General features: G+C 44.1%; 1 protein-coding gene across 1 annotated transcript; it reads right to left on the reverse strand.

Moving 5' to 3' along the window:
* Window positions 1–233: 233 nt before the first annotated feature.
* On the reverse strand, window positions 234–12892 carry LOC145390757 (uncharacterized). Its single transcript, XM_080265555.1, has 8 exons — window positions 12887–12892; window positions 9433–9553; window positions 9029–9159; window positions 8573–8682; window positions 6889–7034; window positions 5914–6151; window positions 2504–2620; window positions 234–354 (listed from the first exon to the last, which is right to left on the reverse strand). Exons 1-8 carry the CDS (start codon window positions 12890–12892, stop codon window positions 234–236), a joined length of 990 nt encoding a protein of 329 aa, XP_080121681.1.
* Between the last annotated feature and the right edge of the window lie 2412 nt (window positions 12893–15304).

Below are 15304 nucleotides of genomic sequence, written 5' to 3' on the forward strand. Positions count from 1 at the left end.
CTTTTACAAATAATTTCAAGCTCATCACACCCAAGGGTAACAGATATTTTTGTAGTGGGTGTACATTCACACCTGTCCTTGGAGAGGAGGAGGAATGATATAGGGAATTGTGAGAGCATTGAGGTTCAGTCAGATGAAAGCCAGCTGGCAATAGTGCATTATCTACTTCTGTATCATAAGAATGGTTCAGTCCTGTCAGATGAAACCAGCCGACTATCGTACACCTTCTACATTTACGTACACTCGCACTTGTCTTTGGGGCAGTAGGAGGGGTAGCCGAGGCAGTACTGGTGGCAGAAAATATCATTCTCTGGGTGTTCCAGGGCAAACTCACCAATGGCCTTGCATTTGTGTCTGAAATATACATCATCGTTATCATCATCATCATCATCATCATCATTTCTTCTTTTTCCCACCTAACAATGGGGTGAGGTTAGGCCTTGAGAGCAGTAACAAAATCACACAGAAGGAGAAACTAACTGAAATTCTGCCCAGTAAAATGGACCATACTCTTATTCATGTGCCACAGCCCCCTGAATCCTGACTCTACCCCATGGGCACAAACATTCACTTTTACTTGCTTCATATCACTTATCAGACAGAGTAAATCTGATGGTTGTCACTCCTCTGCACAAAATTCTTGCAACCTGCCCAATCCAGTCAGTCCCCTAGCCTCATCTCTCTCCATACCTTGCTTTTACACTCACCAGCTTGCCATGTCTCACTTTCCACTATATTCACTGTTGGTTCCCTTGCCTGATCTGTCTCCATTCCTCCCAGTCTTACACATTCATCAACTGCATCTTTCATCAGCTCAGTCCACTGTCAATTCCTTAGCCTCATAACTCAATTACCTTATCTCTCTTCCAGCTGTCTCAATCCACTGTCATTTCCCTTGCTTTATCCCTCTCCATACCTCCCTTTCCTACACATTCATCTGTTATACTGTAGCTATCATTCATTAGCTTAATCCACTCATTTCTCTAGTCTCATCACTCTCCATACCTTGCTTTCACAGGCAGACATTTACCATATCTATCCACCTTATTCGAGGCCTACCACATCTCCTCCCATCTTGAGACTCATTCAGATATACCCTTTTCACCACCCTAGTCACACCCATTCTCTCTACATGACTATACCATTTAAACACACCCTCTCGAGCTCATGTCTACAGACTTCCATGCTTCACATCTTTCATGAATCGCATTACAGTATTTCTTTATTCACTCTCCATGCTTCACACACATTCCTCAAGAACCCATTTCCAGTGTCCTTAATAATAATACAGTAATAATAATTATCTATCCATCTGCTGCCAGACAAATCAATACTGCAAGGAGTGGCCACATCTAATTGCCTTCACGTTGCCCTGTCCCGTGCCACTTCACTGCCTTGCTCCCAGCTCATGCTCCCCCGCTCTCATATACCTCGCCACTCCGTCCCTCCATCTCATCCTCGGCCTCCACCTCACTCGCATACACTCTCCTCGTTAGTCTTTCGCTCTCCATCCTCTCCACATGGCCAAACCACCTCAATGTATTTCTCCTAACACCTTCTATCACATCCACACCACAGTGCTCCTTCATTTCCTCATTTGTCAGTCTGTCTCTCCATGTAACTCCACATGCTCCTCTCAAACAACTCATTTCCACCGCTCTCACTCTTGACTTGTGTCCCTCCAACAAAGTCCAAGCTTCACTGCCATATGTTAGAGTTGGTATCACAATACTGTCATGCAGTTACTTGTTTACTTCCATGCTCACTTCTCTGTTCCCTGGTCAGAAAGTCCACTCTCCCAACCTCTGTATGCTCTTGCATCCATTACACACCTCATTCTATCATCCACACACACATAATTACTCACTGCCTTCTGTTCATTCAGTTCACCAGCCTCCAATCTCATCATTCGCTATGGATACCTGTGGGTCATTTTGGGTCTTAAGAGGGTATTGGCTATCACCAACCCCTCCCTGCACAGATGTCCTCTAGAGCACTGCCATTCTCTTCCACTTCTGCAGACACACTCCACTCACCAACTACTCCATCCACATTCACATTCCCTACTTTTCCATTCACATCTCTGATCAAAAACACTCTTTCATTCCTTTCAAAGTTTTCCATGCAGGCTTCCACATTTGTCCAGAACTCTTCTCTCACTCTGCTTGCACGGTCTTGCTTTGGCGCATACACACACAATTGCCCACATTGATAGTAATAATAATAATAATAATAATAATAATAATAATAATAATAATCTATCCATCCATCATCCAATCCTGCTTTGCCCCATGAGGAGCGTAGGAGCCCGGAGCTAGGGAGTTGGTCCTGACACTTAAGATGAGAGTGAATAATAATAATAATAACAATAAAACAGTACAGTACTACTACTTCCCCAATAATAATAATAATAATGATAAAAACAACAACAACAACAACAATACAGTACCACTACTACTACTACTACTATTTTGACCATTAACAGCAACACTCCAGTACTTACACACAACGGCACAAATCTGTAGGGCAGTTTGGTGGGTACTTGAGGCAGTTCTCCCGACACCAAGTTTGCATCACGGGGTCATCTTCCTTCTCACCCACTGGTATGCAAAGGTTCGATCTGCGGACAGTGGTAGTGTGGTTAGTTGTGGTCCTGGTGTGGTAGTAGATGTGGTGGTAGTGGTAGTTGCATGTGGTGGTAGTGGTGGTGGTGGTTGGTTGTGGTGGTAGTGGTGGTGGTTGGTTGTGGTTATGGTGATATTAGCTGTGGTTGTGGTGGTTGGTTGTGGTTGTGATGGTGATGGTGGTAATTTTGGTAGTAGGTGTGATACTGGTGATGGTAGTTGTGGTGGTATGAACATCAGATAACAAAGTCATGAGATATTTCGAATCTTGGATATGTGAGTCATTAGGTATGGATAATCAGGTGTGTGGATACTCAGATGCAGCATATTAAATAGATAATTAGGTCAGTAGTCTTCATTAACTCTTTCACTACTGTAGGTCATTTCTAAATTAAGTGATACTGTTTGGAAGTACAAAGAATAAAGCAACGAAGACTATTATTATTATTACCGGTATGATTATTATTGTTGTTGTTATTATTATTATATGTAGGTTAATTGGTCATCATCAGATTTGTATTGTTTTTGGTTAATGTTGTATGATTTTATTCAGATCAGAGAAATCTCAAGCAGCAAGAGTTGTGAAGGAATAAGTGTTGACATCGGAAGTGTGGAAGATATCTGAGTTAACAAGATTGTATTTTTGGCCTTTTTAACTACATTTAGCTCCATTTTTTGATAATGGCAGGTACCACTGTCTATCTGTCTATCTATTGCCAGACGCCTCAATCCCGTTGTGGTGGCCACAAACAAATCGCCTCCAAGTCGCCCTGTTCCCCGCCATTTCACTGCCCTGCTCCCAACTCACACCCCCCCTCTCTCATATACCTCTCCACCCCATCCCTCCATCTCATCCTCGGCCTCCCCCTCCCTCTTCCCCCCTCCACCTCACTCACATACACTCTCTTCGTCAGTCTTTCACCCTCCATCCTCTCCACATGGCCAAACCACCTCAGGTACCACTGAAGGGCAGTTTTTGCATTTCAAAAAGGCATGACATACCATGATTGGCCTAATAGCTGAGAAAAAACTTCTTCGTTCTCTTTTCTTGCCCACTGGAAATGTTTCTCAGCTACATCTTGCTCTTTTATGGAAGAACTCTGGTACCACTGGATGGCAGTTTTCATGCCAGTTTCAAAACAGTATGACGTACTGTACCATGATTGGTTCAGTAACTGAGAAGAAAATGTTTTGGTAATCCTCAAACAGGAAAAATTTATACGTGATATGTGGTAGGAATGGTACACATCAGATTTCAGCAAAAGCATGGAATTGTTCTCATGTGGTGGAACTGGGCGGTCGACGTAACTTGAATGCTGTGCTCTGGTTGTGTGAATATCAGTGAGCTTTAGTTTTGAGGTGGGCAAGAATCTCTTTGGTTACTAGTCGAATTTATTCCCCAGTCTGACTGCCCTTGGCCGTCAGCTGATCTGAAAAGGATAAAGATATGTCATGTGAAAATAAACCACTTATAGCAACGCATCACCAAAGTCTGAATTGTAGTACAGTAATACATGGCTTGAATTATCCCTAGGAAAATCATTACTGACTTTTGGTTTTAATAGTTGGCCAGGAAATGGGATCATATTGTGTAGCTAGAGTGGTGTTGCATGCCTGTCCCAGTGGGGAAGGGATGCAGTGAGTGGGATGGCCGCAGGTTAATGGTTACTGGAAAACTAGGTAAGAATGTATGATTGAATGTGTGTTGCATGCCTATCCCAACAGGGAAGGAATGTGGCTAGAGAGTGGGATGGCAAAGATTAAAGGAAAAGAGGTGAGAGTGTATAGCTTGATAGGTGTTGCATGCCTTCCCCAGTGGGAAAGGAATGCAAGTAAAGAGTGAGATGGTAGCAGGTTATTAGGTAAAGGAAAAGAGGTTAGCGTGTGTGGTTGCGTGGGTGTTGCCATACTCCACAGTGTCAAGGATGATATTGGGACACTGGTTGATTTTGTCCTGATGATGGGAGGACCTTTGGTATGAGAGGACAACACGTGTTTTTCTCAGCTGTGGTGGGGAAATTTGAAGTGCAGTTGCCAAGGGTACAGCCTTAACTGTTCTTGCACTCCACCGTAAACACAGCTGGAGCTTTGGCTGGTACTTCCTGCCCATGTCATTTATGTTATTTTTATATCAAGAGAGGTGACTTAAAATTAATAAATAAAAAAATGCAGTGTTGTTTAACAGTGGTGAGAAAGAGGTGTTAAGGTAGGCAGTCCAGTAAGCTTATCAGAATTTGCTCCACGGAAGGTTCATGCAAGGTTAATAGGACATTAGAGGTCCATGCAAGGCTGATAGAATACAGTCCATGCACCAGGGTATGAACGTAATCACCTGACGATGAGTGGTTTGAGGTCGCGTTCTTGCGGTTCACTGGTTGAGTCCCATGGCCGGTACAGTAGTGACATGCAAGGAGAGAGACAAGGGAAGCACCACGTCATTCTCTGATCAACCCTTTTACTGATGCAGTTTCTCTCAGATTAATAAAATTATCAGGTATAGCCTGAGGAATTTGCCTAAGTGGATGTTGTTACTGAAAAATGTCTTTACTTCTTCCCTCATTGAAACAGTGAATGAAACAAATTTGAAACCATCAGTTACATAGGCAAAGACACTTTTGTGAGTGTATATAACAGCAAAAGGGTTAAGTCTTTGACCGGACACACACACACACACACATACATACACAATCTTCTCAGCACCCCCATGCGTTGACACTCAGATATCCAGATAACCAGATATTCAGACATCTCCTTGTACCAAAACCCTTTTATACACCACACACACACACACACACACACACACACACACACACACACACACACACACACACACACACACACACACACACACACACACACACACACACAGTCATCCCAACACGGGGATATCCCAACACTGACACATTTATCCAAACTTGATTTTTCCATCACCTTTATACAGGGTGTTTCGTGAGGTTGAGATACTTAAGGAGGATGCTGCAGCAGTATGTCCTGTTCTCAGCCATTATGAAGCTCCAGTTACTGATAACTTTTTGGATGAAAACAGTCCCCCTCATAATTAATCCATAAGGTTACAAGTAACTGTAGGTGCCAAAGAAAGTTAAAAAAAAAAAGAAAGCATTGAGATAGTATAGATATATCGATGGAAAGCATAGACAGCTAAAGAAAGCCTTATAAAGTGAGGCTAAGCACTGTGTTGGAAGAGGAAAGCCATATGTGGTGCGGAGGAAGGAATGGGACAGTAGTCACTTTTTTAATCATTAGTTTTACATCACTAAATGGGTCTCACCTGATAATTAGTGGAATAAGACCATTGGCTAATGGCTTAGCGGTATGTTCCCGTGGTAAGCCTGGGAAGGAGCCGCGGAAATACAGCAGCCACGGGTTGTCGATCTGACCGGCACCGCCCGTCGGGAAAGAGGGCGTGTTGGAGTTGATGGTCACGTCCGCACAGTTGATGAATGTTTCCTGGGGTCCAATGCCCACCGCCCCCGTCCCACTCACTTTGTCAAAACCCCAGGTATTGCCTGTGGGGATTAAGAGATCACAAAATAGATACAGATATAGATACGCCTGTGTTTGTGCCAGGTTTGTTGTGAAGTTGATGGTGCTGTCTGTGCAGGTGGTGAATGCTTCGTGGGATCATATTATATCCTCTGCATCCTTTCCAGTCTCTTTGTTATAGCCTCAGGTATTGCCTATGAGGATGAATGGATACAGAGGTACTGTACATGCTATGGAGATACAGATATAGATAAAAACATAGATGCAGTGACAGGTATAAATACAGATACAGTTAGATATATAGTTGTGCCTATTGTTGTTGCTCAAGGGTTGTCTGGATGTGAACCTGAAGGACTGCAGGCTCAGGTTGTCCCATCCTCCTTTTGGGGGTAGGGAGGGAGCACCAATTTAACACTCATAACATGGTATACGGTTTGGCAAACATTACAGCTCAGTGTGTAGCTTATTACATACTAAATAGTTCACAGTTTAACACAAGCACCCAGTTTAGCTCCAATCACAATTTAGCACATCATCTAGCACTGTACATCACTTGGCACATTACCTACTGTACATAAGTACTGTATTTCTAACACTCATCTTCACACTTGACTGGCAAAGTGCTTCCACTGAATGACACAGTAGAGTACATGTAATATCATCCTGGAGTTTCACCTTCCACCATTGTGTCTCTTACATAGCACACACAATCTAGTACAGTACATCATGAGCACTAGTATATGTAACAGCTTGTACTAACCGGCAAAGTACTTCCACTGAATGACACAGTTGGTACACGTAATGCCATCTGGGAGCTTGACCTGCCAATTAAACGTCTCCACCTTCTTGCTGTCGTTGGGGATGATGAAGCGAGTTTCCGTTGTCCCGACAAGGGGCAGAGTGTACCTGTGTGGAGATGGTGGGGATTGGGTACAGGACTGGAGTGGGAGTTTGATTGGCTAGAGGACTGGAATGGGAGTTTGATTGGCTAGAGGACTGGAATGGGAGTTTGTGAGGCATATTGAGGATTGATTCCCGGTTGTAATTTTTGTTATAGATGCAGGAAAGACCCGAGAACTGTAGAACTTTCCTTTATATCTTGGTCTTCGTGCAAGAGAGAGAGAGAGAGAGAGAGAGAGAGAGAGAGAGAGAGATCTTATTTATGAGAGAAAAAAAAATATTGTTAATCACATTATTTTGAAGGAAAAACAAGGAAAGAGAGTGTAATATCTAATCCTGTCTCTATTTCTTCTTGCAAAAAGTAATTTACTTTATGACGAAGAATTGATTGTAAATATCTTTGAGAATCCCTCCTCTAGTATGATTGAGTGAATGCGAGTTCAAGGCCACATACAGAGATAAATGGGACTCTATGTGGTGGTGGTGGAGGTTGTTAGAGTAGTTAGGTTAGGTTAGATTAGGATTAGTTTAGTTTATGTTCTGTTACGTGGCAGTGGTGGTTAAGTGATGACAGAACTGGCCTGCTGTGTGGTGGTGGTGGTGGTGGTGTGGTAGTTAGAGAAGTTAGGTTATACTGAGTTTGGTTTAGCTTATGTTTTATGTGGAGGTGGTGGTCAAGTGGCGAGAGAACTGGTCTGCTGTCTGAGGGTGTGAGTTAAAACCTATGTACAGAAATAAGTGTGTGTGTGTGTGTGTGTGTGTGTGTGTGTGTGTGTGTGTGTGTGTGTGTGTGTGTGTGTGTATGGTGGTGGTCATCTGGTTAGAAAAGTTAGGTTAGTTTTGGTTAGTGTATATAATGTTAGTTTAAGAAAAGATTGGTTAGCTGAGGTTAGTTTTGGTTAGTGTATATCATGTTAGCTTACTTTAGGATTAGTGTGGCTGCAGACTAAAAGGATGCGAGTTTAATCCAGGTCCAGGGCAGGGTACAGCCAGATGAGTAAAATTTATATATATAAAAAAAGAAATATTTGTCTATCTACTGTACAGCTAGACACCATAATCCCTGAAGGGGTGGCCATTTGTCTTTGAGCTGGGGGCGCGGTAGCACAGTGGTAGCGCGCTGGACTCGTAATCGGGGGATTGCGAGTTCGAGCCTTGCCCGGGCTGCCGTGCCGGGAGTGGTAGCTCGCTCCTGTAACCCTAGCGGGGCTATATAGTCCAATACAGGGCTTAGCTCGGGGGAACTCCATTTCTCCCATTTTGTCTTTGAGCTAGTTGTTTTACGGGGAGGGACACTAACCCTTCCACCCACTTGTTGACACGTAGATAACACATATGTGTTGGTTATGGTTACCACTCCAATCAATAAATAAAGTAGACTAAATAATGGGTTACAATAAATAACTAACTGGTCCAAGTACTCCTACATACCTCCTTAACAAAGATAAATAGATAGATAAATAGACAAATAAATAAATAGCTAGATAGATAGATAAATAAATAAAATAGTACAATAAATACTGGAATGCAAGAAAATAACTAACTGATCCAAGCACTCCTGGGTGATGATTTCCCTAGGGTTGTTGTGTGGGCAGAGTTTCAGCTCCATGTAGCCCCAGTGGTTGGTGGTCAGGTCTGCCTCGATGTCTATGACCTGAACAAGTTAGAAGTCAGGAAAGTTATGAGTTAGATTGGCTAGCATTATTATCGTCCTGGGTAATGTTATTATTATTGTCGCTCGTGTCACTCGTCGTCATCATTATCATCATCACACACACACACACACACACACACACACACACACACACACACACACACACACACACACACACACACACACCACATAGCCTTTGCCACATCCATCAGCCTCATAGTAACCACGGAGACTCAGTAGTAACCAAGGAGACTCATTCTCACCCATACGCAGTGCAATATACTTCTTAGGAAAATATGTAGGAGTCGCCCCGTTCCCTCAGGTGAAAACGAACGCCTGTAATTACCTGTCCAGCCACGTAGCTTCTGCCGACGATCCCGTTGCCGAAATATCCACCTGCCTCGTGATCCCTGGGTACCTTGGCCCTAAAGTCATCTCCACACACACCACACTGGCCGTTGTTCTTCTGGTAGTGAACTGAGGAGGAGAGCCATTAATCTATCTGTCTGTCTATCTATCTATCTGTCTGTCTGTCTGTTACTCACACACACACACACACACACACACACACACACACACATTCCAGGTTTCAGTACTATCCTTCTCATTACTGAAATTCATCCCATCCCCACCTCTCTCTCTCTCTGTATGTCTCGGTGTGTGTGTGTGTGTGTGTGTGTGTGTGTGTGTGTGTGTGTGTGTGTGTGTGTGTGTGTGTGTGTGTACGTGTGTGTGTGTGTGTGTACGTACCTACATATCCCCCGCAGTATAACTCATTGTCATTGTAATTCACTGGGTTTGGATAGCCTAAGCGCCACATTGCGTTCCGTGCCGGAGGGTCCATCAATCTCCCATGACCACACACCTCCACCTGTCAAAATGGATGTTTATTATTATTATTATTATTATTATTATCATCATCATCATCATTAACCTTCTCCCCCTCCTCCTCATCCTTATCATCATCATCATCATCACCACCACCACCACCACCACCACCACCCAGACCCATTTCTCTCTCAGGGCTGCCAGGAGCATTTACATAACAGGATGACATTAAAGTGTGATATGCGGAATAAATCGCCAGGGAAGAGGCGTTACGGTATTCCCAGTGTCATTTAAGAGACCACCTTTAGTATCATTTTTTTTTCTTCATCTGACAGAACTAGTATTTTTTTTTAATGCAAGGAAGAAGGAACCAAAGGCCAGCCTACTCCTAACACCTCTTCCCTAGCGATTTATTTTTGGATATTGCTGATTAATATCCTTTTGGTATTTGGGTGGTTTGAATGACACAGGGTAGTAAGGAGCTATAAGCAAAATAAATCGCTGAGGAGGAGGTGTTAGAGAGCGTCCCTCTCTCTCTCTCTCAGCGTGAACTCAGTGGACTGCAGGCTTTAATTTCTCTTTCAATTCTCCATTCGGGGCGGTTAAGGAAGCTCCCTAACACCTGTTCCTTACCGATTTATTTTTGGATTCGGCTTTCTGATATCGTTTCGTACGTAATTTATGCAAAGTATGATACCATTAGAATGATTTAAGTAACAGAGAAGAGGACGATATGGTGTAAATAAGCAAAATAAATCGCTTAGAAAGAAGCGTTTGGGAGCTTCTTTCCATTCTAACATCTTATCTGTAGCTACTTCCTAGAGTGAGCTGTGAGTAGTTAAGTAGATAGGACTGACAGGCAGGTAGGTAGGTAGGTAGGCAGGATTGGTTGGTAAGTAGATAGGACTGACAAACAGGTAGGTAGGTAGGTAGGTAGGCAGGATTGGTTGGTAAGTAGATAGGACTGACAAACAGGTAGGTAGGTAAGTAGGCAGGATTGGTTGGTGGGTGTGTAGGAAGGGTAGACTAGGATAGGTAGGTAGGTAGGGTGGGTGGTGGGTATGTGGGTAGGTGAGTAGGTAGCTGGGTGGGTAGGATGGGTAGATTAACAAAACAGATAGGTAAGTAGGTATGTAGGTCGGTAGGTATGTGGGTAGGGAGGGAGGGAAGTTAGGTTTAGGCAGGGTAGATAAACTGAATTGATAAGTGGGTAGGAAGGCAGGTGGGTCGAGAGGACAGGTAGGCAGGTAGACGCGCTATGTAACTAAAATAGGTAGGTAGACAGAGGTTTATAAATGGGCTGGCTGTGTAGGTAGATTCATAGGTAGATAGGCTTTACAAACACGCTAATTATATATTATTTTTTATTCTTTAAGTGAACATAATTCTTACCACAACAAAGGGGAGGAGGAGGAACGCTGCCAGGCCTCCACTCTTCATTCTGGAAAAGAAAAAAAGAAAAAATGTATTAATAGGAGAGAGAGAGAGAGAGAGAGAGAGAGAGAGAGAGAGAGAGAGAGAGAGAGAGAGGATGAGCAGGATGTGAGAGAGTGAGAGAGAGAGTAACCTGTTCTAGCGAGGTCAGTGGACTGACTGCCAGGTCACTCACCTCACTTGCAACCCCCCCCTCCCTCCCTCTCTCTCTCTCTCTCTCTCTCTCTCTCTCTCTCTCTCATTTAGCGTTAGTATTCTTATTATCATTTCCTTAACATTATTAGCATCAGTCCTTCCAACCATCCAAATCTCCATCCTTTCATCTGTCTGTCTGCCTGTTGATCTGTGTCTGTCTATCCCTGTCTATCCATTCAGCTATCTATCCATCAGTCTGTCTGTCTATCTGTCTCTCTGTGCATCTTTATCTATCTACCTGTATGTATGTGTGTCAGTCTGCCTGTCTATTCACCTGTCTACCTCTCCATCCAGCCATCCACAGAGCCATCCATCTATCAATCAAATCCATCTATCTATCCACCTATCTATTTATTAATTTATCTATCAACCCCTCCAGCCCTCCACAGAACCATCCATCTGTCAGTCAAATCCATCTATCTATCCACCTGTCTATCTATCCATCTATCTATTTCATCTATCTATCAACCCCTCCAGCCCTCCACATAACCATCCATCCAGACTTGGCAGCGAGGTGTGTGTGGGTTGGATATTTGCTCTAACGGTACCACGGAGGGAGAGAGGGAGGAAGGGAGGTTAGCAGGGAGGGAGGGAGGGAGAGAAGGAGCGAGAAAAGGAGCAGGGAGGGAGGGAGAGAAGGGGCAGGGAGGGAGGGAAGGAATGAGGCGGTTTAGGGAGGGACAAAGGAGGAATGGAAGGAGCGAGAAAGGGCAGGGAGGGAGGGAAGGAATGAGGGAGTGTAGGGAGGGAGGGAGAGAAGGAACGAGAAAAGGGGCAGGGAGGGAGAGAAGGAAGGAAGGAATGTCGGGGGGAGGGAGAAAGGAGGAATGGAAGGAGCGAGAAAAAGGGGAGGAAAGGAGGGAAGAAAAGTAGAAGGCAATGAGGGAGAAAGGGATGGATGGATGGATGGGTGGAGGGAGGGAGGGAGGAAGGAAGGAAGGAAGGAAGGAAGGAAGGAAGGAAGGAAGGATATGGAAAGGAATGAGGACGGAGGGAATGTAAAGAGGGAAAGAGGAATTGAGGGAAGATGGAGGAAAGAAAGAAGGGGGAGGGAAGGGGAAGGAGGTAAAGGAGAGGAAAATGGGAGGAAATACAGATATTGGAAAGAGAAGGAAGGAAGTATGGAGGAATGGAGGGGAGGGGGGAGGAAAGCTGGAGGGAAGGAAGGAAGATATGGGGGGAGGGAGGGAAGGAAAGAATGAAGGAGAGGGAGATAAAAGGAGAGAAAGTATTTACACACACACACACACACACACACACACACACACACACACACACACACACACACACACACACACACTGGTCAGACAGCTTCAGTGACCTCGCTTAACATCCCAAAGTCAGGTCAATGTCCAACCGGTCAAAAACTGGTCTTTCTTTCCTGACTGGCATAAAACAGGTCCCCATTCTTCACACTGGGGTGGAATTAGTGTGTGGTTAAGTGTAATGGGGTCTGTCTGGACGGCGGGTTACTGGGGACGTGGCTGGGGATTGAACCCACATCACACACACACACACACACACACACACACACACACACACACACACACACACACACACACACACAATTTTGGACGTGTGTGTGTGTGTGTGTGTGTGTGTGTGTGTGTACTGCGCAGTTTAAACCCGTTGTGCTCTTTTTTCTTACCTCTTAATGGAGATATTTTTGTGGTGAACTCTCTCTCTCTCTCTCTCTCTCTCTCTCTCTCTCTCTCTCTCTCTCTCTCTCTTATACCAACCTACCCACCGACATACCTAGTTATTTTCTTTCTCCGTTACCTACCTTCTTACCTATATACCTACCTGCCCGCTCACCTTCTTACCTACCTACCTACCTACCTACTTTCCTACCTGTCTGCCTATTTACCTACTTACCCCATCTTCCTACCTACTTACTAGCCTGCCGCCCTACCTACCTTCAACCCATATATATCTACTTACACCCACTTACTTACCTACTTCCACCTTCCTGCCTTCTAACTTGCATACCAGTCTGCCTACATGTCTACCTACACCTAACTACTTACTTATCTACCTCAGTCTTCCTACCTGCTTAATAACCAACGAACCTATCTACCTCAACTTACTTGTATGTCTACTTACACATCAATTACCTACTATTTTCATGTAGATTTTTATGACGTCATTTTATTATAGTAATAGTCGCAATCCCAGGCTCATCAGAACGTTAACTCGGTGCACTACAGGCTAATATTTCACCTCCTACAGTCCACCATTCCCTTCTGACGGGATAGGGAGGCAGTTGATGGTCATTTGCATAGCCTGTTCTGCCGGGGGTATGTCTGTGCCACCACGTGAAGGCGTCCCTCACCCTCATCGACTTACTTGAAGATAAGATTTTCATGAAGGATAGTATCTGGCCCCTGAAATTCAACGTCATTCCAAAATCGACGGATGGTGGCAATAATAAAAGCCAGAAGGTCATTATACTTGAGGAGGGGTTCAGTGAAGGCCGTATCTGCCACCTCCAGTTCGAAAAAAATATCTCAAACTCCCCTCCCCCCCTCCAAAAAAAAAACACGAATTGATAAAGAAAAAAATATGGAACTTGTAATCGTGGTCTGAAAGTTCGAAATCTCTCCAGAATCATGTTAAAGTAGCAAAAAGAAAGGGGGGGGGAGGCAATGTAAAAACTTCATATAATTTCCGGTTAAAATCAGCCAATCAGGGGCCAGAATCTGCTGCCACGCCCCCAGTATCGGCCAATCAGCGCCCAGCCTGATGTAAACAAACGGCTCGGCCAGTGACCTTTGAGGACCAGTGTGCCGCTGTCTTGCATTTTCTATTATTATTATTATCATTATCTCTGGGGTGGAGTGAGGATTCCAGGGGCTTGGGTGATGAGTGAATGAGTACGTGGCTCATTTAAATGGCTAGATTTTTGTTTAATTAACCCTTCTGTCAGGATTCTTGCTGTCTCGTTCCTACTTTACCCCACTCAAAAGGAGGAAATGATGATGATGATGATGATGATGATGATGATGATGATGATGATGATATTTCTTGGGGGTAGGGTACGTTGGCAGATTTGGTTGTAATATCGGTATAGTCTGTTAGATTGGAAGATAAATTTTACTAGTAACCAAGGAGACTCATTCCTGCCTTATATAAGAACTCTAGTTGTGATGGCAGTAGTGGTGATGTTGGTAGTTGTGGTGGTAATGTTGGTAGCTCGGTCAGTCAACTACCAACATTCCGTTCCCACCTTTTTGTTCATGACCTTGAGAGAGAGAGAGAGAGAGAGAGAGAGAGAGAGAGAGAGAGAGAGAGAGAGATGGAAGGAGGAAGAGCGAAGGAAGAAAGTAAGGATGGAAGGAGGTAGAAAGGAGCAAAAAATGGAGAGAGAGAGAGAGAGAGAGAGAGAGAGAGAGAGAGAGAGAGAAAGAGAGAGAAAGAGAGAGAGAGAGGAAAGATGTGAAGGAAGAAAGATAAAGATGACAGTTTGAGTGAATAAAGTGTGAAGGAAGGAAAGACTAAAGAAGAGAAGAAAGAGGGAAGGAAAGACGATTGAAAGTCGAAGGAGAAAAGGGAATGAAATGACCGAATTAAGGACGAAGTAAGGAATGGCCGAAGAAGGTAAAGAAGGAAGGAAGAAGGAAATATGGAAAAGATAGAAGAAAGGAAAGGAGGAAAGACATAAGAAAATAGGAAAGGAAGGAAGTTAAGAATGAAGGAAGAAAGGAAGGCAGGAAAGCAGAAAGGAGGAAGGAAGGAAAGCAGGAGGAAAGACATAAGAAAATAGGAAAGGAAGGAAGTTAAGAATGAAGGAAGAAAGGAAGGCAGGAAGGAAAGGGATGAGAAGAAAGGAAGGATGGAAAGAAGAAGGAAAAGATGGAAAGAGGGAATGGAAAAACTGAGAGAGGAGGAAATGAGGAAAGGCGGAAGGAAGGAAAAGAATGGGGATGGAGAGAGAGAGGGCGGAAGAAAGGGAGGAAGGAAAGAGAGCAAGGAGGAAGACGGAAGGAAATGGAATGGCGGAAACAGTTATATTACCACAGGAGACAGTCAGTTCTCACCCGTTCAATGGCCTACCCCCCCCCTCTCTCTCTCTCTCTCAGTCTCTCAGTCTCTTCCTCCTGCCTTCCCTCCTCCTCCCTTCTTTTGTCTTTCTATTTTCTCACCCTCTTCCCTTCCACCAACCACA

The sequence above is a fragment of the Coenobita brevimanus genome, chromosome 15 (assembly GCF_032717465.1).
Source record: "Coenobita brevimanus isolate Jiangsu-jjx chromosome 15, ASM3271746v2, whole genome shotgun sequence".
NCBI classification, from domain to species: Eukaryota; Metazoa; Arthropoda; class Malacostraca; order Decapoda; family Coenobitidae; genus Coenobita; species Coenobita brevimanus.